The 27,398-nt window shown below is 39.7% G+C and overlaps 2 protein-coding genes across 2 annotated transcripts in view; one reads left to right on the forward strand and one right to left on the reverse strand.

Moving 5' to 3' along the window:
- LOC148823237 (tax1-binding protein 1 homolog B-like) overlaps positions 1-15,807 on the forward strand; it is a 35,629-nt gene extending 19,822 nt beyond the window's left edge. Inside the window, exons 6-18 of the mRNA XM_088929792.1 lie at positions 1,392-1,540; positions 1,726-1,816; positions 2,471-2,656; positions 3,076-3,336; positions 3,657-3,812; positions 4,322-4,394; positions 4,556-4,674; positions 6,343-6,468; positions 7,010-7,096; positions 8,407-8,608; positions 9,609-9,754; positions 13,851-13,945; positions 14,550-15,807. Coding sequence (XP_088785918.1) covers positions 1,392-1,540; positions 1,726-1,816; positions 2,471-2,656; positions 3,076-3,336; positions 3,657-3,812; positions 4,322-4,394; positions 4,556-4,674; positions 6,343-6,468; positions 7,010-7,096; positions 8,407-8,608; positions 9,609-9,754; positions 13,851-13,945; positions 14,550-14,748 — 1,890 coding nt within the window. The 3' untranslated portion in view covers positions 14,749-15,807. The remainder of the gene's footprint in view (positions 1-1,391; positions 1,541-1,725; positions 1,817-2,470; positions 2,657-3,075; positions 3,337-3,656; positions 3,813-4,321; positions 4,395-4,555; positions 4,675-6,342; positions 6,469-7,009; positions 7,097-8,406; positions 8,609-9,608; positions 9,755-13,850; positions 13,946-14,549) is intronic.
- Positions 15,808-16,271: 464 nt separating this feature from the next.
- LOC148823238 (juxtaposed with another zinc finger protein 1) overlaps positions 16,272-27,398 on the reverse strand; it is a 75,211-nt gene continuing 64,084 nt past the window's right edge. Inside the window, exons 4-5 of the mRNA XM_088929339.1 lie at positions 23,960-24,129; positions 16,272-18,481 (exon numbers count right to left, since the gene is read on the reverse strand). Of these exons, the coding sequence (XP_088785465.1) occupies positions 18,305-18,481; positions 23,960-24,129 (347 nt within the window). The 3' untranslated portion in view covers positions 16,272-18,304. The remainder of the gene's footprint in view (positions 18,482-23,959; positions 24,130-27,398) is intronic.

Below are 27,398 nucleotides of genomic sequence, written 5' to 3' on the forward strand. Positions count from 1 at the left end.
ACAGATCCCGATTTTCTTCCTGTTTATTTCGATGAAGTGAATAATTTGGCTGGGTTTTTCTGAATGACCATGCGAATGAAAAGTAAGACGTTTCAGCTGACATGTGCTGTTTGCTGAGACCTCCTTTGGCTGCACCAGTACCACCAGGGGACCATCATGAATCTTTAACAAATATTTTTGGGGTGGATTTAGTATTTCTGTATTTCTTCATGCAGCCTGTTCCCATTGTGAGTTTTGGCTGCTTTTCCCTACTTCTGTTTGTTCTACTGTAGATTAATGTTGGACCACTAATAAAATAATAGTAACATTATATAGTCCAATTTGTTCTGTCTTTCATTTTGAAATATAGTTTGTCAAACTCTAAAATGATTTTTTCTAAATCCACTGGTCAGTATTGAAAACACCCAATTTGTCTTTAAGCCAGTATTCCCAACATGTAAAGAACAGAGCAAGGGGCTGTCTGCTTCCACTGACGTGGCACCTTTCTAAGTGGTGGCTCTGTGATTCTCCTGGCTGTGCCTGTTTGCTGCTACTAATTGGCATACTTGTAAAAGAAAGGTGTAAGACGAAGAGTATAAGAAACAAAATCCTGTTGATTTATGTTGTGATTCTAATGGCTTTCTGTATGCCTGTAAATATATATTTTTAGGTTTTAATGCTTTGTATTATATAAATTTTAGATTATTCTGTTTGTGGATGTTCAATCATTAATGTACTGTATATCCAGAGAAGTGTTGCGAGTTGTTTAGTTTTCAAGCTATTGCCATTTTACATTAATATCCTTTGTTTTCCTTTAATATGGATAGTGGACAGGCAAGACCTCCTAGAAGTACTTAAAAATGGGTCTTCAGTGTTTTAAGTTGTTCTCTGCTAATTTTAAAGGGGAAGTCAATACCAAATTGCAGTCGAGAACATATAATGTCATTGCATTGACATTGTGTATGTGCTCCATAGCCTTTGTATACTACCACTTGAGTGTCAACCATGAGTCGATTTGGTGTAGCCTGCCGAGCCACAGATGATGCCTTCCTTTACTACAAAAGCTGGGGACCATGTACTGAGGCCATCTGATGCATCACAGCCACTGCAGTGCTGTAGACACACTAAATTATTTGTTTGAAACCACTCTGGGTAGGGAGTGACATAGTGCTAAAGACGGATTTTTGAGTTTGGTAGTGTGGCATTACAGAGATATTTTAGAACCTAAAATTATCATGCAGTGATATAATATATTCTGCACAGCAGTTTGGTACAGTTAAATTAGATTTTTATTCTTCATTGGATTTCCTCTTTAAAATGAAGCAATGAGAATGACTCTTTATTCAGACTGATGCACAGAGAATGCAAACGGAGTCCCTTGGTTTTATTGGTGGTCTCTTGGTTTGGTTTAGGAGCTACATCTTACCTCACAAACACTTAAAGATGAGAAGGAGGAAATGAAGAAGAAGTATGAGGAAGCCACATCCAGGATTATCCAGCTCGAAGAAGACCTCATCGGTGTGACTCAGAGAGGGATTGAAAAAGAGACTGAACTAGACAGGTGTGTACGCGTAGCTAGGGGCCCCTTTTGGTTTTGTCTGCTAGTCCACTTATCTTATTCTTCAAGGAATTCATGTACCATTGCTTATTAGAAAGTAGTGGCGGGGATTTAAAAAGTATAATCAGGAAAAACGCATTAAATCATTAATTTTTTTATGTTTTGTTCTGACTTGCATTCAATTTCAGTATTCGGGACAGAGTAAAAAAGTTAACACTAGAGAAAGAAAATTTGGAGTCACAGCTGAAAAACGAAAAGGATGAGAAAGAATTGTACAAGGTATTGTGCGTCTGCTATTCACATAATGGGTAGTTTGTTTAGTTTAACAGTTAACGATAATGGCACGATCTTATCCGTTTTTGTTTATGCAGAGTGTATGTGAATTACCAGTCGAAATCTCCCACAATAGACTGTGATTATAATTACAGTTCATATTACGGGACCTGGCTCTTATATTAATGTTGCATTACTAAATCAGAATTCAGTGCTCTTCACCCCTGCTGATACAATCTGTTGGAATTTAACACTGTAAAGCCCAATTAATAGATAATCCCCTGATTAAGAATTTATTTAATTGCTTTTACTTAATTTTACCTAGGAAACCATTTCTATGCTATGTATTGATATATTGCAGTACTTTCAATTTTTAACCAGTAGTGCTGTCTTTTCATTTCCCACTTAATTTTGTTTAGCCATGTAAACACTTGATTTATTAGTGATTTCAAGTTTTTTGTCTTACCTTTGTTTAAGAAAATTGGAATAAGAAGTTAAATATTTTTGGTCCATGACGGCTACTACTTTGAAGCGTTTTCATCAAAATCCATGATTGCCTAAGTGATGAGTTTGCATGGATTGCCAATGTAACCATTGTTAGGAGATTGAATGAAAAAGAAATGGGCTCATGCCTGCCACTGTTCTCTGGGGATCTTGTAGGTCCACTTGAAGAATACTGAGCTAGAAAACACAAAGCTCAGTGCAGAACTGCAAACACTAAAGTCTGTGGATGTGAACAAGGAGAACATGCTCACTCAGCTAAAGGAGGAGCTCGGTCAGCTGAAGATTTGCCTCACAGAGAAGGAAAAGTTGCAGAGAGAAATTCTCACAAACACATCACCCAAGGTGCAAAAGATCTTTTTATTAGAATCTTGTTTTAAATTATATAATTGTGAATATTTACATTTTGTCATTTACATGATTAACCTAAAGGTTTATCTGTTTAGCCATCTTTTCTAAATATATAGGTTTTATTATTAGAGTTGAGTTTCATCCGTATATGTGACTACAAGGCAAGATTTGTCTGTACCTAGAGAGGAAGAATGATTACCAGGTTACAGGTATTTGGGACTGTAGCTAAGATATTAAATGTAAAATCTTGATCAATTTTATATTTGAGCAGTAACAGTAGTTCCTCCTCACCTAACAATTTCACCATTGTTATACATGTCTGATATCACTTAAACCTGGTGTTGCATTGGTAAAATACAGCCGTGTCCCCCTGAGCTCACAAGCTTCGTGTCCCTTCCCCCTGTCCCTCTCAGGAGGAGGCGGTGTCGCTGCGGGAGCAGCTCCGCAGAACCGAGGAGCAACTTCAGGCAACCAAGCAGGAGGCGTCTATGCTGGCGGCCGAGCTGAGGGACGTGTCGAGTGTTCGGGATAAAACCATGTCTGAGCTGTACAGGGCCCGGCTGGAGATGGACTCTCTGAAGAAGAGCTTGGCAGGTGCTGAGGCGGAGCGCCAGCTGAAGGAGGAGCAGCTGCAGAGGCTCAGGGCCCCCTCTGCTGCTGGGCAGCCGGAACAGGTAAACGGCTCATTCTTACCCTCCAGCCTTTAGTGCACTGGCGGCCTTGCCCGTGCTTTCGGAACGTGTCCTGGGTTTGGAGTTCTGAGAAGAGTATTTTCAAGAGGATGTAATAGACCGTTGCTGCCATGCTCTGTGCATGTAAACAAACGGGAGCATACAATACACTGAGTCATGAAAACCGCATAAGACAGAAGGTTGTGTGTAATTCTTAGTACAAACTCTTTATTGTTATTATTAATATTATTAAAGAGTTATTAAGCTTTTATTAATATTATTATAAGCTGTGCTGTGGTTAACGTTTGCCCTTCTTTTTATAGGGAGGTGCAAAGGTCAGCAGCGTGGCTGAGCAGGAGCTGCTCAGGGAGGTAGAGGATCTGAAGCTGAGGCTCCAGATGGCTGCAGAGCACTATAAAGAGAAGTACAAGGAGTGCCAGAAGCTCCAGAAGCAAGTGGCAAGACTCACTGAACAAGGGGTGAGTCTGTCCAAGATCATCTGTTTCAGGCAGTGGCAACGCCATGACCCGAGAGCTCGCTGATTCCATCTATTCATCCTCCTTAGCATCTCCTCCATAGTCATTTGAACCAATCTAAGGAAGCTAAGTAATCTGTTTGCATTGGCTAGGACTGTTCTGCAGTAGCCTGTAGTAGTGAAGGACATTTCCCTGTAAGGGACAGAGGGTGGATGGATAGGGAATACTGTATCTGGTGTATCTGTGTATAAACCAAGTCTCAGTTCTAGGTAGGCCAGGACCTACTTAAAGTGCTGCATCTTGTTTATGGCTTCTTCCTAAAGATTGTGATTTTTTTAGAGAGCCATAATTTTAATTTGCTTTCAAGTCATGAGCTAAGTTTCAGAAATGCTGCAGCTTTCCCCTAGTTTCTTTCCTGCAATTTTGGATACATATCTCTATTTGTTATGTGTAGTGTGAAAAAAATTGTGTGTGCTTTATGATTTTTTCCATTTTATTGTTTCATGCTTAAGGAGTCAAAGAAGCTTACAGTGGCGTTTGGCACACAGCAAATGGAAGCAGCTGCTGCAGAAAACACACCTCCAGGTATATTTCACAATTCTTGCGTTACCTGCTCTGATGCTGCTGAGCTTCAGTTCCTGCAATGGCATTATCGAACTTTCCTGTCTGAAAACGTTTGTTTAGGCAATCAAAGTCTTGTACTCCTGCAGTGAATAACACTTTGAAAATCTCATTTTGAATTTCAGCCAGTCCAGCGTCATCTGAAGTTGCTCTTGACGTGATGGTTCAAGAGAAGCTCAAAGGAATGAATAAAGAAATAAGTGAAAAAAGCGACAAATACAAAAAATGCAAACAGATGCTGACTGTAAGTATGTAGGTGTAAGAAGAAAAATATTTAGATATTACACCTGTATTATTAATATGTGTAAAAGTAAGAAAAAAATAAAATTCCAAAGTTATACTTTGATAGTTTTATAACTAAAAGCAGAATTACATAGCACGGAAGTACAGTATGCTGGTGTAAAACTATGATCACGCAGTGGTGGCTGCAGGAACATTGTAAACTCTGCTTTCAGTGTGCTTGCTTCCTGCCCTTTGGTAATGCTTGCAAAAGGCTTCCACTGTTAGTTGTGTAGTGGAGAAGAGTTGTGCATTGGACCGGGCACAATGTACTAGATGTACTGTATGTATTGTCATCCTAAGCATACCAAAAAGAAAAATCATGAAAGTTGGACTAAAATTCTAAAAGCTGCCTACCTCTCCTGCTGCCACCCCACTGGTTTTTCTTGCTTCCCTCTTTAACTGTGGTGCCTCACCTCTTCTAGACTGCTGCCCCTCATCTCCTTACCTGCATATCATGTTCAAAACGTCTCGGTTCTTATGCTCTTTTCCTTCTGTTTTAAGCAGGCCTCCATTACGTCTTTCTTAAAAAAAAAGCTCACTTCCCATGCTCATAAAAATCCTTCTGGAGCTGGTACCATGCCAGTTCACCCTCTGTTGCTTCTGCAGGACTTGCTGCTTGTCACTGTCCAGTCTGGGACTGGGACTGTTCTCTCTGTTACTGGTTCTCTGCACTCGGCTCAAGCTGCCTCCCTCTCCTCAGTTTTGATCCTTCTTGATATCTTTGCTGCCTTGGGTGGGTGTCCCCCAGGGGTCTGTCCTTGATCCTCTAGTTTCCTCTCCATACCTCCATCATCTCCTTTATGCTGATGATATAAAGATATATATGATTTTCCTGTCCTTTCCTAAATCTGTTCCACCTGTCTCACAGCCATCAATTACTAGGCGCTCTTCTACCATCTCAAAGTCAGTCTACTTTACTTCTCTCCTTATAATTGTAGTTCTCTGTCTCTTTTTCTCTTGAATCTACCACACTTTCCTCCTCTTTCTCTGCCAAAAACCTCTCACTCCTGTCCTCTCCGTCTCCTGTTCTGAGCTCATTTCTTTCAAGGCTTGCTCCTGATGCTGCAGTTTTCACTATTGTTCCACAAGCCCTACTACTGTCCAGGCTAAACTCATGTGGCTCCCTCTTGGCCCGTCTCCCTCCCATATCTGTCCACTCCAAAGCATCTACAGTTCTGGTGCTTGTCTTGTGTTTTCTGTTATTTTTCTCACGCTATTCTGTCCTCCACTGGCTCCCTGTTGCCACATGCGGACTTATATATTCCTTCTTTATTACCACCTTGGTCGCTATGCTTCACACCTCCTTCTGCTCTCTCCATTCCTCTTCTTACTCACCTCTGTCTGTTCTTCCACTTCCAGAGCCTGTTCAAGTTTTACCTTCTCAGAGAGCACCTGTGATCTCTCAGCTTTCCTGTGCTAGCCTTGTTTTTTAGCTTCTTGTATGTGCATGACTGTAAGTTAGCTACTGTCAATTTCACTTGAATTATTAAATCCCCCTGAACAAGGATGTTTGCTTAGTAAATATTTTCTACAAGGCATATTCTTCAAGAGAAATATGAATATGCATATATATAATAATGTGATAAAAGAGGTCAGCTAGCCGTGACATGGCCATCAATGTGTTGTGCAGGAGGAGAAGGACAGAAGCAGTATGTATGCTGATGAACTGGCCAAAGTGGAGATGAAGCTAAAGGAGCAGCTGAAGCTTAACGAAAGCTTGAGACTGCAGCTGGCAGCAGAAGAAGATCGTTACCAGGTTGGCCACGTTTGTTGCTGCTTTACTGAGACCCAAATGCTGTGGTTTAATCATTTGTATTTGTCAGCTAGAAGGCCGTTTGTAACATGTTTTTTTTAAATATCTGCATATTAAAGTAGTTAAAATGACTTAGCATTTTATGGCGTCTTTGGATAAAAATAAATACTTTAACGTTGTAGTTCACAAAGTGTTCTTTCACATTGTCATTTATCTTTGTTCATTTCAAGACATCAGCCTGTGATGCTCAGGCATTAAAAGAGCTCTGACATCTGACTTCTTAATGCAATCGCTGGCTGGCGAGATGTTTAATCTGAAACCAAGTGTTGTTAGTTGTTACCGGATGGAGATGACATTTATGTGCTGCTGTCGTATGAAAGCTTAGGTAATGTAAATTGTCTTGTTAAAGCATATCTTTAAAACAGTTATTTAAAAAAGTTCTTTTACCACTAATTGAGTTTAAGCAGTTAAACTTTGATATTGTCTAACATCCATATGTGGACTGTCATATGGGCAGCAGCTTTGATTCGGCTCTTCTTCGCAGAGCCAAGTGGCTGAAAAGAGGCGCGAGCTGAAGGAGCTGAAGGACAGTCTGGCTCTGGCTCTCTCCGAGAAGATGAAGCTCGTGGAGGTATGTGCCTGACACTTGTAGATAAAGACCCCGATTAAGTAAACACTCGTGCAGCCAGAGTTCCATGATGGGGTTTCCAAAGCGTAGACTCAAGAAACTCATAAAACACTGCTAGCTAGGGGCTTGTCGTCTCCCTCCTACAGGGCTGTACCAGCGATTGTATGAACTTGGCACTACAGAATGGAAAAACAAATAAGAAAATGTACTGCTAAAAGAAAGATCTGTTAGTCTTAAGTGTTCTATCTAGTCCAAGTGATTTGTGTTCCTGAATATTGCGAACAGATGCGCAGATTATGGAAAGTGAATTTGAATGTCTTAGATCCTTTGCCTTATATGTAGTTTATGATTTTTACATTACCTAGGAGATTGAGAAACTATTACACTTGATAAGAAATCTTGACAATAGGTACAGATTATTCTTTGAAAGAATCTGGCATTTAAAACAAATGCTGTTTATAGTTTAGCATGTTTTTATTTTGGCTGAATGTTTTACTTGGGTTCCTTCACACTGTATAATTAGAGTATGAAAGTAAATAACTTATTTTCCATTAAATATTCTTAACCGCTGCTTACAACACAGAGTTATTGCTGTTAAAGCTGTCTTGAATGGAATTGAAAGGTAATGTAATAGTTGGGTATAGGAAAAAATGGTACAATTTGAGGTTCAGACTCAATAAATGATATTGGCGCCTGTTAAAAACATCAATAAAAAGCTTGACTGAGATTTCCTTTGAAAACAAGACAAGTTCTTAATGAAGAAGCTAATTAAAACTGTGTGTGAAAGCTCTCTTCATGATTTAAGTAGGTTTTTCAGTGTTTCTTTTCTGCATATTCAACAGTTCTATAAATCTTGTGTCAAGTGTCAATATACATCATGTTGTGATGGATAATGTTGAGATTTGTTTGGATAAATTATATGAGATCTTTAGACAATGTTATCAAGGATGCAGCTTTCATGTCGGGTGTCGCTGTAGTGACAACATTTTGGTAGATATGACATTGGTTAGATTTTAAGAATTGTTAACTAATGGGCTCCATTTGAATTGAAATTGTATCACTGCAAGCTACTCTAGCTGTAGTCTGAATATTGTAATTATTCTATGGACAGTACAGAGCATAATCTGAGTGTTTCTGTTGTTGGACCCAAGCAGTGCTGAAAGCGCTGATGATTCTAGTGGTGCACGTGTTTTTGTGTGCATGGTGCAGCCACAGCTCTTAGTCCACTGCGTTCAAAGAGCCCATCCTAGCAGATTGTCTCTTCTTGCGTTGTGCTGACGTGTGACTTGCGTCCTCCCTGCTGCTTTATGAAGGAGCTCCAGAAGAGGCAGGAGTGCCGGGCAGACGCAGCCGCTGGGAGCCCGAGCTCGGAGCCGGCGCAGCCCGGCGGGGAGCAGCAGGTGTTCTTGCAGTACCCCATCCCCTACCCGCAGGAGCCCGGCCCAGCCCCACTCGTGCCCGTCCGGCCCCCCGAGCTGCAGTATGGAAACCCTTACGCCGCGCAGGCGCCCCGAGGTGAGTTACACAGCGGGGGGGCCGTGGAGTGAAGCCGGGTAATGAGCGTGTGTGTGGCCCTATTACGGAGCCTCATACTTGTGTTTCCATTGAAAATGTGTTTTTGGCTGTTACTGTATAAACAGTAAAATGGGGAGTGGTGATGTTTCTCATTACTGAAGCGCCGGTATGGGCACAGTAGAGCGAGGGAGCATGCTGTTGCTGTTCGCTGTGTGTGAGCTCGTCCTGGAAATGGCCTCCCTAGCCCTTGTCTGAAGTACACTCGGAGATACAGGAAAGGCTGAAAGCTCAGGTGTTTGAGTCCTGTGAATTGGTTCTCGTCTGTTTGCTGGACGGGTTCAATTCCAGCCAGAGCCAAAAATGCTATTAATGAAATACAGACGAGCTGACTACGTAGGATAACAGTAACGTGTACGTGTAAAAATGTTTAAAAAAGAACAGTCTTTCCATGTGAGGTATACTTTAGTCATTAAAAACAAGTTCTAATAAATTTCTTAGCTTTGACGCTGAATGAAATTAATTTCACAGTTTTGATTTTAACTACCATTATTTTGAAAGAGGGTTTTGGTATTGTGATTTAGAAGTTCCAGTGTGATAGACCGATTTATACATGTGTCAAAATAGTTTGAGGTAAGAATGTAATGTTTTTGTCATAAATGACTGATTTGTCACATTTAAATGACTGGAACTTTTCCTGGCCTGCCTTGATGACTAACACATTCCTAATAACACTAGTGAACATGCAGGGGCCTCTAAATTAGAGAGAGGTTTGGAATAAGTCATACGGTAAACTAGACCCTGCTAGTACACGTCTCTGTGGTGACTGTTAATATCCGTTTCACATTGAGCTGTGTGTAATCGTTCAGGCCCAGTCCGCTGTGTTTTCTGTGTAATTATTTCAAAACGCAGGTGTACAGTTAGAGAAATCAGTCATTTCTTGGCCAGGGCGCGGTTCATTACTGTTGTCTGCGCCTTCTGACATTGTGTGTTTCATGCATAGATGGAGCAGATGGTGAATTTTCTCCTGACAAGATCCACAGACCCCCACTAGGACCTCCCTCCTGGGACAGCAACGTGGTTTGCATCCAGCCCGCACGCAACCTGAGCAGGCCTGATGGACTAGAAGACCCAGAGGAGCTTAGCAATGTAAATACATAAACCTCTCAGTTCCCACACGGAATTCATTTTTCTGCTTTGTGAAAAAAGGGAGCACCTGTCAGTTTCAGCATTCAGGCACAGGCTGCAGGCTTAGGGTGAGCAACACAGACATGGCTAGTGAAAAGAATTTACATAAAGGTTTAATTAAAATGGATTTCTGAGAGCTCATTAGTTGACAAGAATAAAAATAATTGGGATACTGTTACTATCTATTACACTACTAAAACAGAGGCTAATTGCTCTGAGAAGTTAGAAGATCAGCTCTTGGAAAGCTTATCATTACAGTCCTCTGCTCTTTGCTAGTACAGTAGTATCATGACCTGTTTCTCATTTAGTCTAGTTTGCTGCATTTAATTGTTATTAACCTTTGCTGAAGCCCATCAGTGTTCAGACAGGCGTGGTTTTAGCCTCACTGCCTGAGATCCCTAACAATGAGAAATGAATCTTGCCTTCCTGACTTCCGACTTCGGCTGTCAACTCAGCAGAGTAATTAGGAGAACTGTCAGAAGTTGCAAAGCTTGTTTGAAGTCCATGATGTGTGCTTAGCAGTGTTCAGCACCTTGCAGCTCATTGTGCATGTAGAGTTTGACCATTTCTCATATGCACATTACACATGACAAGCTCTTCTTATTGGAGTCATTTGTTGCAGTTTAATTAGCAGCGTATTCATCCTGATCTGTGTGCTTCTGACTTGCTTTGTCATCTTGTGCACTTGGAGAACTGTGTGCTTATTTGCAGACTGCTAAACAACACATGCAGACGTGGAAACCACAAAGACAATAAGAGGAACAATGTGAAAATCGAACATGCCAAAGTACATTATTATGCAGTTCAATTAGCATTATTTTTTTGCCGTGACTTTAAAATTGTTGTTTAAGTACAACAATACTGTTAAATTAAAATATTTCAAACTTAATCCCAGCTAGATGTCTTAGTTTATAATTGTGCCCGTAGCGTGTGACTAATTAGTATTTTTTGTGGTTATCTTAATTATATATTGCTTTCTTACAGTATTATTTAGTTCTGCTGTGGTGTGAACTAATTGCATGTTTGTTTAAACATGTAAGACAGTCTGTGAAAACGAGTTGTTGTTTCTGTCAGGTTATTTGGATCATCCTCTGTGTTTTTTCCCTACTAGCTACTACTAGCTTTTAAAAATGTCTTTTAAAGTATTTTACACACGTTAAGAAGGTAATGCAGAGAAACTGTAGACACTATAGACTGTAGACATCTCCTCTTTGAACCTTGAGTGATTTTCTTTTTGCTTATATTTTTCTTTTAGTGAAGTGTACAAAATCAAAGGCATAAGGTAATGAGATTTAGGACTTCAGATCCAGCCTGTACTGGCTGACCATCAGTACCACTCTTTTCCTCCCACTGGGTTTGGATGTGTGCTTGTCAGATGAGCCTAAATATCTCTGGCGTTCTGGAGAGTAAGTACCTCAAGCTGCTCTGTGGAAGAGCGAGACGGTTGAGGTTGCAGTAGCCATTTATTCTTTGGAAGCAGATTATAATGGGGCTGATAACTATTTAAATCAGGAAGATTTGCAATTTGTAATTCAAGAGACAACAGTGTAGTGAGCTGGACTGGCATGGCCAGCTGTTTGAAGTGACTGTCCTGCGGTGAGCACGAAGAGTGCATCAGTGGAGAGAAGGCAGCAGTGTCGAATAGCTCTGAATTGTAGTGCATCAGCTTAACTTTATTTTCTATTGGGATGACTATAATTTGTTGAACCAGATATCAAATTATTGACTCTTTTAAAATGACCGCATAGACATGTTTTATATTCATCACTGCTAAAGAGACGAGTAGGACTTATGCGCTTGTGTCGTGCCAGAAGGTTGAAGGTAAAGCTGATTTCTCTGATGATCCTCATCAGGGCCCTCTGCAACTGTGTGCGTGCAGTCTGTGCTCATGAAACGAGAGCACAGCTGACAGTGCTTAGGAGAGGAAGCAGTCTGAGTTGGCAATTTAGCTGACGTGCCTGAGTGCAGGTTGACAGGTGTGACATGCTTGGCTGGTGATAACTGCATCTATAGATCACTCAGGACTGCCCACTCGAAAACAGGCTTGCAGGACTGGATGAGTGCCTTTCCTCTAAAAAAGGAATTGATAAATAACCCAAGAACACCCAGTGAAGATTTTGCTGTGGAAAGGTTATGAAAGTATTGTACCATGCATGTTATCAAAAATCACTTTTTAACCAGTTTTGGTTTGGCAGTGTAACATTTCTGACTAATCTTATTATAATTTTTGTATAAAATTGCAAGGAAATGCATGTTAAGTTGTATATTTAAAACAAATATATTTATGATGTTACAATAGTTTTTAGAAGGCTCAGTGGTCTCCCAGACAAGACTGTCGTAGCTGGTGATAGAATAATTTGATGAGGACAATTATGTTATGTAGGACAGGTTTGTTTACCATAAATAGAGAAACCATGTTAAAACCTATCAAAAGTTTGGATTATAGTTTTGCTTTCATTACTGCAGTTTTATTTTTTTTTTCTTTTTGTTAATCTATCTAAAAGCCTGTCATTTTTGTTTTATGATTAAAGCAGCACAGTATACAACAGTAATGTTTCAGCAACTGGACTGAAGGCCCTGCGTCCCATGTGTGTCATGCAACAGAACGCTTTCATTAATTTTTGAAATAGTCAAATTCACTTTCCTCTAAAATTAAACAAATGCATTATTTTTTATTTCTGTAATTCACTGTTGTGTACGTTTTAATAAGCAAATTCTATTTCAGTCTCCGTTATTTTAAAAGTGATTTTTAATTACCACATCAAACTTTTCATTTAGAGAATTTTAATTAGTGCCATTTACATAGGTCTGACACTGCATCTGTTCCCCATCTTATGGGGTGGGTAGACTCTTAAATTATACATTTTTTTCTGTTTTTAAAAAGAGTAGTCTTCCTTTTTGTTAACACTTATAATTTAATTAAATTATTTGGATGAACCACAAGAACAGAAACAATAAACATAATAACATCATCTCCACAAGATAAAAGAAGATTTGTTATGCTTTGCCTTCAGTTGTGTATTTCTGTGTCCATCAGTTATTTAAGTTCAGACCTGGTCGATATATTATCATAGTGACAGAAATTGTACACAATGTTCTGTATGAGGTCTTACCAGTGTATTATGCAATTTTTACATAATGGCCTTTGATTTAGGAACAAGAGGTATCAACTAAAGGTATCAGCTGCATCAGTTCACCAGTGCTGAAAAAACTTGAAAAAATGACTATATTAGCTTCCATTGCAATATTCTTTTATGTCTCTTGGCCTCTCTAATTTAATTGTGCTCAATTCCTTAAACTGGATGCTGTTCTGTTTTTTATTGTTATTTTTTTAATCTTGGCTGATTAATTTAACCGTTGTGTCCCCTGCTTTCCAGACTTTGATTTATTTATTCTGCTTGAGGGACAGACCAGACTCTTCACTAGACTTTAATTTTGTTTAACGTTAGAATAGGATAGATCCAGAATCTGCAAGGTGGCAGTCTCATATTGAAGATTATGAAGAGATCTACAGTATAGGAGTTTCCTAGTTATTTTATTGGTGCTTTGTACTTAAATGAAATGTCACAGTGAAACTGTGCTCTGCAACTTGTTGGTTGCTTAATCTGTACTATAATTCAGACATAGGACTTCAATAAAATAATTAGAAATGATACAACTATAACATAATGTTCTTTATCTGAACTATGCAGAAAACTTTTGAATTAAGTAGTGTTCTTTCCTCAGCAAATATTTCTTGTACGATTTTTTTTTCCTTTTGGCAAAGTGAGAGACCCGATTGCTAATTTGTGCTTCTGAAAAGACCGTGCTTATAGTTGTCAGTACTAGAGTACACACATCATGGTTTCAAGGTGCTATCTGAATCAAGTGCCCTTCGCATTGAAGCATACACTTGTGTCCTGCCCATACACATCGCAGTTGTGGTGCTGATTTTGCTCAGGATGAAACCTGTAAAAATGGTCCGAACTGCTGTTATTGGGGGTGTTTGTGTCAGTGATGAGCTTAGCATTTTGCAGCCCTGTCGTGTTCCTGAGACTTTGTGTCTGTTGTTCCGCAGAGCGAGGATGTTGCAGAGAACATGCAGTCGACTCCCCACGACTCTCACAGCTCCCTGCTCCGCGACAGCAGGGCTCGCTTCTGTTTCGATTCCAGGTAACTGAGTCTTTTCCACTTGATGCTCTTCTTTGTGTGTTATGTTACTTCTGACCATATTTGACAGCTTGGCTGATTTAGAGTGCAGATGTGTTCTCTTCTAGCTGTCAGCAGCCCCAGCTGCTAATAAACCTCTAAGGATGTACACTACTGGGAAACTGTGCTCCAGTGCTAAAGCTGTGTTTGGAGGAAAATAATCAAGATTCACATGTATCTGTTGCCAAGGCTATTGACATTTAAGTTAAGCAGATACCCACTATGTTTGAATTTTACCTGTAGGTCAGTTCCTTTTTTAATAGGTTCATTGTTATTTTCATAATTTAAGGCCTGGTTATGCTGAGAGAGTTCATAGAGAGAGCATACTTCACACACATACCAGGAACTAATTTCCTTACCACCAAATATCTAAGTAAGAGACTATTACCCTCCAGGTCTAAGAGCACTCAGACTCCCAGTACAGAGCAACTGGTCCTTACTGCATTTGGCAGTCAATTGAGCTGGACGAGTCAGATTCTAAAATAGATTCACTTTTGCTTGTAAATGTTGTGGCGTTTTAGCAGTACAATTCTATGGGTTCTCCATTACTTTTGCTTTTATTCTGTAGCATTGATGTCCAAAAGAGATGCCCCCTGTGCGAAGTCATATTTCCTCCGAATTATGACCAGAGCAAGTTTGAGGAGCACGTGGAGAGCCATTGGAAAGTGTGTCCTATGTGCAATGAACAGTTCCCCCTGGATTGTAACCAGCAGGTGTTTGAGAGGCATGTGATGACTCACTTTGATGGAAACGTGAACTTACAGTAATTGTTTGGTTGTTTTTAGTTCATAGGACATATTGTTTTACAGATTTACTGCGAGTACTAGCAATACAGATTGACACTCTAAAATGAATAATCACAAAAAGAGGTAAATCGCATACTCTATCAAGCTTGTGTTGTCATTACAATGAAAATATAACTCACAACTGCATGCAAGATGTTAGGTTCACATTTTTAGGAACATGAGATTTATTTTCTGTAAATGCAGGATATCCCATATTTAGGATCTGTTCAGTTCTAAGGCAGTACTGAGGCCAGAACAAGAATGTCTCAATTTCTTTATCAGTGTGCTTGATATAGCAAACTATATGACTTTGATGGAGATGTAGTCTTGGCTTTCCTTAGTGATTGCTGAACCTTACCAATCATACAATTCTCATTTGTCTAGCTCAAATGTGACTGGCCCACAGCCTGTGTTAAATATAAAAGTATTTGATGTGGTTTACCCTTCTATGACTTTAGCATATTTGAAGAGAAATTTATTTACTGAAGTCTGCACTGAACCAGACTGAACACTGTGAAGGACAAAGTCTTTTTATTTCCCGTTTTCTGCATTCTCCTAGGTAGATTGCTCTATGTAAGGAATACAGTCGCTTCTCATAGAAATTTACTTTAGGGTTACTCTGTGGTTTCTGAAAAATGTCATAGTAGTGTTCACTTAAATAAGTAAATTGGCTACTGATGGCGATTAAATCAATATTTTAGAGGAAAATAATTTGAGAAATCTAGCTCAGTACTTAAAAAATACAAATACAATAAGCTGCTTTTGATCTTTTAGTATTGTTTGTTTCTGATCACTTAAGTTATTTCTGGCACTAGCCTAATATAGGAACATCTGCATTCTTGGGCATGTAGTTTTATGTGGTTTACAAGCATGTATGAACTTTGATTTATATGTTCTCCTTGTCCTTTGAATCTTTTTTCTTTAGTTATTCAAATGTTTGTGTGTAGTAAGATTTCAACTATTTGTTATTGTTATTATTGGGAGTCCTGCATTTTGTTCCCTCTGTAACTGCTATTTCCAAATAAAATATATTTGGCTTCATGGGAGTGTTTCTGCTTGTGATAACGCGCGTCACTGTGTGTCAGGAAGAGTGAGCCTCACAGGAGTTCTGGAAGAATAAGAAACATATGCTTATTCTCAAAAGCTCTTGATTATTTAAATACCAACAATGCATTGGATTGCATTCACATAGAAGAATATTGGAGGATATTTTGGGCATGTAAACAATTTCATGTATTTGAGCATTTTGGAGTAGCTGTATTTCCTTAGTCACTTTTAATTCTGTTTCCCAATCCTCTACCTTCTCTTTTTCCAATCACATGTGCCAGCATTATTGGTGAGAACTGACATGTGCAGTTGTTACTATAATTGTGTTGTATGGATAGTAAATCAGTCCTTTTTAATGAATGCAAAACAAAGTGCAACAAGAGGAAACAAGTTGCAGTTTAACCCCCAGAATGTCAATGCATGAAAAGTGAAACAAAAAGTCTCAAATGACACTTCTGTTAGAGGTTTTTTTTTTAATTCTTAAATGTAATCAGATTTACATTTATAAAGCAGCTTTTTAAAGAAAGTTTGACTTAGTAAATCACCTTCGGTTCCAAAACATAACCTCTGTTGCCTTCATACACAAAGGAACATTTGTTCTCCACAAAACATACGAAAATATAATTTAAAGCACTTACACAGACACAGTACAATACATTCACTATACACAGTATATCAAAATAGTCCCCTCCTTACCTGTTTTATAATACTGTCACAATGTTAAACTAAATATAAACTGTAATTCCATTACAATATTCATTTACATGCAGTGGTGACATTTTTATGACTGTTTAGCAAACCCGCCCAGCACTCTGTTTTCATTCTCTTGTATAACCCAGAGACGGGACTGTATTACTTTCCTTTTTGAGCTTGGGCCAAACTCTGCAATGGGATGGAAATGACCAAATAAAGCCAAATTCACAGGAAGTACAATGTTTCTTTACATCTTAGCCGGTTGCCACGTGTCCACCTTGCCACAATCTCTAACCCCCCCTCCCCACCCCCTTACAATTGCTGTAGTGGACTGGTTTCTGAAATGGCTGTCCTGCAGTGAATTATCAATACCTGTGGAGTCTGTGCAAACGAAGGAAAAATCTTAATACTTTCTGTATGTCCTGTGAAGATCTCAGAATTACTGTAAAACACGATGCCTTTGTGCTGCAGGTATTCTGCAGGGATGGAGCAGACAGGGGCCAGGGGGTATGACCTGAAATGACTCCTTGCACTACACAACACTGTAACAGTAATGAATGATAAGGCTCAAACTATACTCTCCAGTACAGTTTCACTGTAAATCTCCACAGACTGATAAGACTGGAATGCTGTGAACTAGAATACAAGGCCATTAGAAGACCATTACAATTGTGTGCATATAAACTACAAAAAAAAAAACGCAGGAGGGTTGGTGGAATAACGAATTCCCTTGACAAAAATACTGCCTCCTTTCTGTTTTAATTTTTAGCTTTGCAACCACAGGTACAGGCTTGTCCAGCAGTTACATGTTTTGGCAACATAAAACATTGAAATGCTATTGGCAATTGATTTAACTACAAAGTGCTTAAAAAAACGTCACCTTCCCTGATGAAAATGGTGCGTTTCCTGTAAGACGGCATTGGAATTTGTGACACAAGAGGAAGAATGTCAGTTCTATGAGCCATTTTGGTGGGTACAGGTAATGCTAAATACTGTGTGGTTCATTGGGCAGTACTGTGGCTCTCGAAACCCAGCTCATCCTGACTTGAGATCTGGTTGTGGCGTATACAGAAATTACTACAGCTCTTCAGGGGCCATGATAATGAAAGAGATTCAAACAGCCTTGTTTGAAAAATCTTTGAAACATAGAGGAATTTTACACATGAATACGGTATAAAATAAAACTTGGATTTGGATAAATCTAACTTTGTCAGGTTATAGAAGTATATATATAATATACCAGGTAATAAGCCATGTTATATTACAAACATTCAATATTTTTTTTCGACTAAAACTGCATTGTTCATCTCGGCACTCAATGCACTTTGTTGGAATGAGTGTCAGTTCTAAGGATGTTTGTTCACACAAGATCAAACATCCTTTGTTTCTCCTAAACTACACAGAAGCCCCTTCACTCCCTCCACCAGCTCTCCTTTGCTCTGCCTTTGAACCTTTCTGACTGTGCATGACATGTACACCCGGTTACTCCCAACAAGCTGTTGTCAAAACTGTCCCAGACAATTTGTCACTTTTTCTTCTTTTAATATTTAGCACCGTGTCAAAAGTAATGAAAAATAGGTATGATAGCTGAATGTGCAAATGTACAAAAACGAACTCTACAAAGATATATCATTCCAAAATACAGAAGAAAAAATATCAAAGCATGCAATAAAACTTTAGTGTACTTTTAAAGGGCTGAAAACAATTTCCTGTCCAAAAAGGTGGCTGATCTAAAACAAATAAAAGGAACATCAGCAACTGCTGGTGAAGGTTCTTGGCACAGCTGGGACCAGCGTCTTCACTGCTGCATCTTCCTGATGATCTCGGCAGACACCGGCGGGTGGAAGTTGATGGTGTGGTGCCGCAGACCCTGAGCAGCCTTGTAGCTCTTTCCACAGCGGCACTTGAACGGCTTGCGGACACGGATCTGCGTTCTGTGACCATTCTTGGCATGGTACTTGATGCCATTCACATTCTGTGAAACAAGAAACATGACACTGAATACCCACCTAATTAAAATAGTTTTTCCTACCAGTGCCCTCCAGATCACTGAAACTCGAATGACCGAATCACAGTTTTTATCACGTGAAATGGGTCTAACATTCTTGCCTTAGTTCCCAATGACAGCTCGAGATGGGCGTATATTCTGTTCAAGGCCGAGAGCTTAGTCTAGCTGTGTCTTTGTGACTGTAGTCACCAGATCCAGAGAATGTGTTTGCATCATGGTATTTAAATTAAACGAAACATACATGTTTCACTTTAGTCCCCTTGATCCATTATACCACCCAGAATATGATTCCTCCTTTTTCCTTTTTGAGAATTAAAAATAAAAAGGCTGAGCTCTAGGCTCACAGACCTTAGCCTGGGCCACACAAACTAGTTCAAGACACAATTCCAGACACTCCACACCTGTTGCACATTAGCAGTTCGCAGACTGTTCTTTAAACTCTTTCTCAGCTGCCAGTGTCTTTGATGAGCAGGTAAATAATGTACATTTTAAGTGGAAGTCTATCTAAACTGCCTGGTCACAATTAATAAAGGTGCTCCTCCAGAGCACATAGGACATCATGAATTCCATCTAACCCAGTGAACTTCCAATACACAGGAAGATAACTAGACACTTCAAAGCCTGGATTAAATATGAACCTTGACCCACCTGCTAATCGTACTTTATAAACCCTGTGCTTGATAGCTGCTTCTCACTGAGAAGAAGCAAGAGGCCTCAGCCAAATAGAAAGCTGCCATCAGGAAAGGGCTTTTATAATCTGTGATTGGCGGGCGAGGAGAAGTTTTAATTAAATCCAAACCTGTCTCATAAAAACAAAATAACCATTTTTTTTCTCTTATTCAGCTTGCTTAGCTGCGGCAGTTCTAATGCAGATTGCAGCCCGAAGGGGAGCAGACTCCTGGCAGTCATGGCTGCAGAGCGTCCCACATCAGTGTGCTGGCCTGGCGCAGGGCCTGAGCACGCAGGCTGGACAGGGAGATGCCTTGCTGTTTGTGGAGGCTCATTCGCTCATACGCCAAGCCCGAGCCAGGCTGTGACACGGCTGAAATGTTGAAACGAGCAGCGCTCCTTCAAAGATGCCCTAGCGGGAAATTTATTGAGTGATTTATTTCTTCCAGAAAAGCTAAACTTTGTCCTGGTCTTCCACATAGACCCAACCAGCAAGCAATTATCGTTGCCAGCCGGCCGGCCTGAACACTGTAACTGGATCTGCCGGCTGGGTCAGTCCTGTTTCTGCTGATGACTGTCACGGTATCGCAAGAGGCCCATCAGAAAGCCCCACAAGACAAACATCTGGGCTCAATTTGTGTTTGACAGTTCCTGTAATGATAAGTGGGTTTTATAATTTTTAGATTGATCGGCTGTATAATTATGTCAGGCAGTGACGGAGATTTATCTTTGCCATACATACCATATATGAGTGGAAAATCTTGTAAAATTTACAAGCCTTCTGATGTGGACTGGATATGTGCATTTAAGAACATCTAAATCTGAGAGTAACCTGCAACCAATTTGGTAATCATTATTTCAACACAAGACCAGCCCTTACATATCTATTGAAAAAGTGATATTGCTACTGCCACTCTTTGTGTGATTTAAAATATGTATAGCTTTAGGAAACTTGCTCATTTTATGCTTTCTGTTCATATTAACTTGTGAAAATTGAACTAAGTATTATTTATAGTGCTGGCTTACAAATATTTACCTCCCTCACAATTTAAAGAGACTCCTGTCATGTGGTCCTCAGACCTGTGATTTGTAATGTGTTCAACATGTGGTGTATCCTGGAAGAGTCACGTCAGCAAATGAAAACTGACAAACAAATGCAGCTCATTCTGGAAAGAATGAGTACTCTGCAGAAGGAGATGCAGGAACTGACAGAGCCCGATGACAAGGACCAACAGGCAAATCCCAAATTCAAGGATGAAGGCGCCCTAAATTGTCACCGAGTGCCGAAACAGAGAGAGTGAGAGAGAATGGCGCAGTTTGTCAAAGAATGTAAAACTGAGGCCTGTAAACACAAGTTCACATCACCATCACCCATCCAGGGCCAATAACAAGAGCAAGAGCAAAGACTTGAACATTCAAGGCAGCAGGATGCTACCATCAAATCCAGATAGCAGTCGCACACTTTTAACCAATTCCAGTGACATCAAGACTACTAGAGAAAGAGAAAAGATGGACACTGCTGACTCCTTGGAGCTGAGGTGGCTATAATCCATACAATTGGCTACAATTGGGAAAGCTGTCTATACATGGAGGAATAATCCAGAGACGTCAAGCACCAGCTGACCAGGGAATTTACAAACATTAAATTGGAACAGAACAGAGAAGAATCTAAAGAAAATCTGCAAAGTAGGTACAAAGTGGACTGAGTCAAAAAGAGAAGGGAAAAAAAACATCAAAGATCCAGGTAATAAGCCCATTTACTTAAATGCCAGAGTCTTAGGAACATATTGTAAGAAACTGCATTTAACAGCAATGTATGTGAGAAAAAAAAGCGTGTGAAGCTACTGCATTAGCAGGCGATGATGGTGAATCACAGAAAGATAACAAATGCTGTACAATGAAAAGAGCATTCAGGCGCATGAGCTGACAGAAACAAAGGTCTCAAATTTTGTACGAGTGTGATGCATCAACAAGCATTCAAAAGGTCTAGTATTAGGGGCAATCCTATAGACCACTACATTTAAATATCAATTACAATGCAGTTATATATAATGGAAATGGGAACATACAATACATTATGTGTTAAGCTAAAAGTAGCATAAATGGAAGAATAAGGTTAAAAGTTTACATATTTAGGTTTTTCAGAATGCTTGTCCTCAGAGATTAACTGTCAAACAGCAGGCAGTAGGTGCTGAAGGACTGGCATGCTTTTGTATTTATAATTAGTTAATAGAAAACAGCCGATAAGGGGGTTAACGCAATTAGTTGAGTGCCTCAGGGGCCCGTTTGAGGACCACTGCTCTTCCTAATTTATACTGATGATGTAGATTCTGATACAGATGATCCCAAAATAAAAAGATTGGCAAACATTGTAAAAGATGCAAAGAAAATTTAGATAGGAAAGAAAAGACTTAATAAAAAGACAAGGCAAACACCTTTAATGTAGAGAAGTGCAGAGTTTTCCCATGTAGGTAAAAAAACAAGCTAAAACTCTACAAAAAGATTATACTTTTGGTATTTATGAAAATTACCTAGGTTTTTTGCTTTATACATAATTTACACTACACGTAGACAATGTGGGAAAGCAATATGAAAGGGAAACAGAACAATACGATATATATAAAGGAGTTCACACCTGAAGAAAGCTCCATGGCCGAAAGTTGTCTTTTCTTTCTTCTTTTTTTCAGCATGGAATAAACCTGTTACTTGTTCCTTTGAGTACAATATATGACATCACAAGAACATAACAGGCCTTAACAAACAGGAGGAGGCCATTATGTACATCAACATTATCTGGTAGAATGATCTCATCCAGCCACTTCTTGAAAAAAGCTTTTCCAGACTCTTACAGCACGTTGTGTAAAAACGTTTTGAGTTTTACAAGCAGTTCTATGCAGTCTAAACCTGATATGTCTTTCAATTTTGACCCCGTAAGAAGTCGGTATGTGGAGGCACATAGTCAACCTAATCAACAGATAAAACAAACGAATCAACAGCGAGACACAAACCAGAGAGAGTGTAAACTATGTGAAAGTGCATTTAAAACTAAGTACGAGAGGCACTTCTTTACTCTACATGTGGATTGTGGTAGCATGGAACAGGCTACCCAGCCATGTTTATGAAGCTGATACCCTGGCTGTTTGAGAAACAGCTGGATAAGATCATCAGATAACTGGGCTATTAACACCCTAAATGAATGGCCAAATGGCTCGTAGATGTTGTCCCATTTTTATGCAAACTGTTTGTCTGCCACCCTGCCCTGATTCCCCTCAGCAGTCTCAAGGAGACAGTCACTGTCGCGCTGCTCGCTAGGGCTCTATGCCCTCGTACTGTTGGCACTTACTGCCATCTCTGTGCTGGCTGTACGGCCCTGTGTTGCATGGATCGTTAAGTTGTCCTGTCTGACTGCTGAAGCATGTAAGACGTGCAGGAGAACCCTCATGCATTTAAGAATATAGGAGCTAGGTAGACAGAGCTGGGAGAAACGCCTCTCTTATACAGGCAATAAAGAATAAGCCCTGGAGTCAAGCAGAGGCAAACTCAGAGGGGTTTGACCAACTAATGCAGTGTACCAACACCCACAACATCTGATACTTGAAAAATGAGAGAAACGCATATGATGCATCATTTCAGTATTATTCTTCTCTTTATCATGTTAATTCTAAAGGGAAAAACACGATGGGTTTTACTCTCCTAGAATATTTTAAATTGATCACGTCTCTAGATCTCTTCAAGTAACTATAAATCACTCTTTCACCGTAATATTTATTGAAAGACATTCCTTAAACAAATGAATCACCTGTCTGGAAACCCTGAGATTTTCGTTGGGTCTGTTATGAGCGAACATTTGCTGTTTTTTTTTTTCCACTGGAGTAAATTATTGAAACTTACAGCTGCCTTCTAAAGTACTTAAGCAGGGCAGACTGCAAACCACATGATTGTGGAAATAAAAAATTATATATGACATAGTTTACACTATTCTCACATCATCACTTGTCATCATTTTCACTAACAGCTTATCCAATTCAGGCTCACAGCTGCCTGGAGCATATCGAAGGAGGCAGTGGGCACACCCTGGTTGGGATTCTAGTCCATCGAAGGGCACACACAGTCAGACACAACACACACTAAAACCAGCACCAGTCTTTCCAAAAGCCAATTAATCTACTTGTATGTCTTTAGTCTGTGGAAGAAAATTGGAGCACCCAGGGGAAACCCAAGCAAACTCAGGGAGAACACACAAACCTCACACAGACAGCACCTCATGTGTGGAATTGAATCCAGGGCCCCTGGAATCCAGCAATGCAAACTACTGCAACACCATGCAGCCCAGATATTAATACGAATTATGAAATTATATATCCTCTACACAATACTATGGATTCCACATTCCACGTTTTCCTCATATATACTTATTTCTAAAAAAAGAAACATATCTTTAATTATCAAAAGAAACTTCTCCATCTTGCAAACAGTGCTTCTCCAACAGTGCAAAGAGACTATTTTCTAAGGAAAGGGAAAATTTGCTTGAGCAACACAAAGCTGTTCTACTTTCCTAGCTGTTTAGTGTATTGTAACTAATGTGAAGACAAAGATGAAAAATAAATTAGGACCAGATAAAGACCATTATAATGAAAGCTCATGGATCAGATAGCTCTGTAACCAGGGCCACTCTGTATGTGTGGTTTCAGTGTGCTCAGGCGTGCTGCCCCAAAACATCTACTACTTTCAGTGGCAAGAACATGGCAATCACACAAAGCAAAAGACTAAACTCACCTTGTATCTCTTTTTACATCCAGGGACAGGGCAGGCAAAAGGCTTTTCATCTCCTCCATTCATACACATGGAGCTCAGGATGGACTCCGAACTAATTGCACTTTCTGTGGTCCAGGACTCGTCACTGTCCGATTCTTCATAGTCTACCTCTTCTTCGTCGTATTCGCTGCCTATGAAACCAGGACAGACTCATCAGAGTTGAGGCTTGTGGAGAGATAAGTGCCCCCCCAACCAAAAAAACAAACAAACACTGACCACATTTTTACTGGACACAGGTCTATGACAAGGTGGTTATCCTGAGAAAAGAATAAAGGCGTTTGCTCACGTTGCCCGTGTTTTGTCATTCACTTGGTGTCTCCCAAGACCAGGGGTCTTTTATTCAGAGTTCAATCCAAACCCATTAAATCAAAATGTCGATGCTACTGGTATAAACCCAGGCCTTCCTGACTTTGCTATCTGTCTGAAAACAATGCAAAGCTTTTGCTGTTTCTATTTTACCAGTAACTTGAGGAGAAAAATAGAATTTTACATCTCAAAATAACATGGATTTTTCACATACTTCATGTGTTCCAATCTGTTAACAACAGCCATGCTCTAACATTCAAGATAATTCATGACATATTTACAGTGCCACAATCAAAGTATCACTGGGTATTATACAAAGTCATTTTATTTATAAATATCTGCTACGAAATAAAAGGTTAATCAATATTATGATCCAGAAAAGGTAAGTGCACTTTATACCATGTAGTGGAGTTAGTCTGTATAAATGAACCTGGACTGTGCTCCTTGGTTAATGTTGGAACAAACAGAAGCTAAACCATGTTTTCAAAACCTGTGCATGAAATTCCTCTACATTAGCAGTATAGAGAATAAAAACTTTAAAGACTGCAGACATAAAAACATAAGAAAGGTTACTTATGAGAGGAGGCCATTCCAGCCTCTAGGGTGTTTAAGTAGTTAGAAGTTAAGTGATTTATAGTTTACATTTTTAGTAAGTTCATGAAAAATCTGGCACCTGTCAGCTTTAAATGTCACCTGTTTGCTCAGTCGTGAATTTTATCCAAATCTTTTTAATTTATTTTGCTCTTTCTGCAGTGTTCCCTAATCCTCCTAATTTGGTGTCCGCTGCAAACTTGAGTAATTTGCCAGCTACACCGGAATCAGATCAGTTATCTAAATGAGAAAGAGCTGTGAACCCAGTGCAGACCCCTGTGGTACTCTGGCACAAATTATTAAGTTTCCATTTTTAAAGAGCACCATTTATGAGAATTTCATTTCTGCACGCATTAAAAGCATTTATTCTAAAATTCTATTTCAGAATGTGCCTCTGAATTTTTATTATGCTTTTCATTTAAATATGTACAGAACAGGCTTATTAAAATGGTTTGGTTTTTCATCAAAATTCAAAAGTCAGCACAGCAAAATGAAATGATTCTCACTTAAAAAAATATCTAATAATCTCATTGGTGCTGTAGGACGATGCTTTAGCTCAGCCTAGCAATCTTATGTAGCTTACAAAGACAGCGACTTCTGGCACATTAAAAGAAAGAAACCAGTAAAGATGGGAACAGCCCTGGCAGGGAGCACATCACAGTGGAATTATCCCATTCCTCAGGGACAACGACAGAAACCACAAGGGCTGGGCCAGAGAGAAGGCCAAGAGACAATAGCCCCACTGAGAGATCCAGAGAAAAAACAAAAACATCGGACACCACAAGGAAAGCTATAAGGTTTGGATAGATGATAAGATTTTACAACAACCCAAATATTTAAACATTTACCAGCAGTTTCCTTCACACTTTGTTACAAACTCATTGCCACTACTGCTTGCGTTATATCTCTTTCCTGGCTGAGATCCAGTGAATAAATGGAGGCACTGCTTAGATCAGGTCACACAGCAAAGACAGCACTGCCCTGGCACCTCCTTCAGCTCATTGAGCTGGGGAGTGGCACGGCGAGATCTCAGACCCTGCACACATCCCACAGGGGTCTCGAGACTCTTCAGACCTCACAACCTAGTCGTGACGTAGAGCTTCTTGATGGGATTTAAATCCGGGGAGACCACAGGCAAGGATTCTGTGACGCTGAGGTTTGCGTTTCTGAGAAAAAGTGTTCTAACAGCTCTTAGCTGGAACTATCCATGATCGTGCATGAATGAGTCGCCAGGCCAATATTCCTGGGAGAGCTGTCCCACGTGTGGGAGTCTTTGAACTATCCTGGCACTGGTCCTGCAACGTCCTGGGAGCGTTCTTTGGCATGTGGAGTATTCCATGGATTTTCCACTTCTTCGTGCTTAATTGTTCATTCTGGAGAAATCCACAGGGCTGAGTATGTCAGTGCCTTTGGGAATTTTAAACACTTTAATCGGGTCCCCTGTAGTCTCCTCTGATCAAGACTAAAATGTTTAGCTCTACTCTTCTCTGAAATTACAGTATCACGATAAGCAAATTGTAAACAGTTTTCAAAATGCACTGTACAATTACCCTTAACATTTTATAATTTTTCACATTGCCTGGATGATGAAAATGATCTGCAACTTCACTACGTTAACTATGTAAGAACCGAGATATAAATTGATACAGATTAGGAAAGACAGTAGTCCTAACACAGAACCCTGAGGTACTCCACTAATTACACCTCCTCCAGAAATCTGAGCATTTAGTCCTTACACGTACCAGTGCTTCCTGTCCATTAACCAGTTCATAAACCAAGTCCATGCATTACCTTGAAGACCTGCTGCCAGCAGTTTTAAACAATTAATCTTTCATGAGGTACTTTATCAAACATCTTCTGAAAATCTAAACAGTTTCACATGCTATTGGTATTCTCACTGCTGTAGCTTGTTCAAAACACTCCAAGAAGTTAAGAGAAACCATGCTCAACATTCATTAGAGAGCTAGTGCTGAACAGATTATCCTCTAGTTTAGTTCTAATTATTCTTTCCTTAGCCTTCCGTCGAATAGACTTATTGGTCTGTAATTACTGTGTTTGGTTTTGTCATCCTACAGGCACTACACTAGCAATTGTCCAGTCACTGCGTAATACCTTTGTCTCGAAAGACTGAGAGCTTGAGAGCCAATGAATTGCATCTCTTCTTTCCTTAAGTATAATTAATAGCTTCAGGCCCTGGAAATGTGTTTATCTTAGGTGCTTCTATTATACATACTAGTTCTGCTTCTACTATGAAAACTTACTATGAAACTGCCTTTTTTATGAGGAGTGTTGTTTGTTCCTTCCTTGGTGAATACCTGAGTGAAATATGAATTCGATATATCGGCCTGTTCCATGTCGTCATTAACAGGTTTTCCCCTTTATTTCCTGGACATTTTCTTTCATCCTTTAGTGTTTGCTACCGTAATGCTTAAGAAGTTTGATTGTTTCTTGCAGCCTCCACTGCAACATTCTTTTCTCTTCCTTTCTTGTTCTTTAAAATATA

Source organism: Atractosteus spatula, chromosome 12 (assembly GCF_055471065.1).
Source record: "Atractosteus spatula isolate fAtrSpa1 chromosome 12, fAtrSpa1.hap1, whole genome shotgun sequence".
Taxonomy (NCBI): domain Eukaryota; kingdom Metazoa; phylum Chordata; class Actinopteri; order Semionotiformes; family Lepisosteidae; genus Atractosteus; species Atractosteus spatula.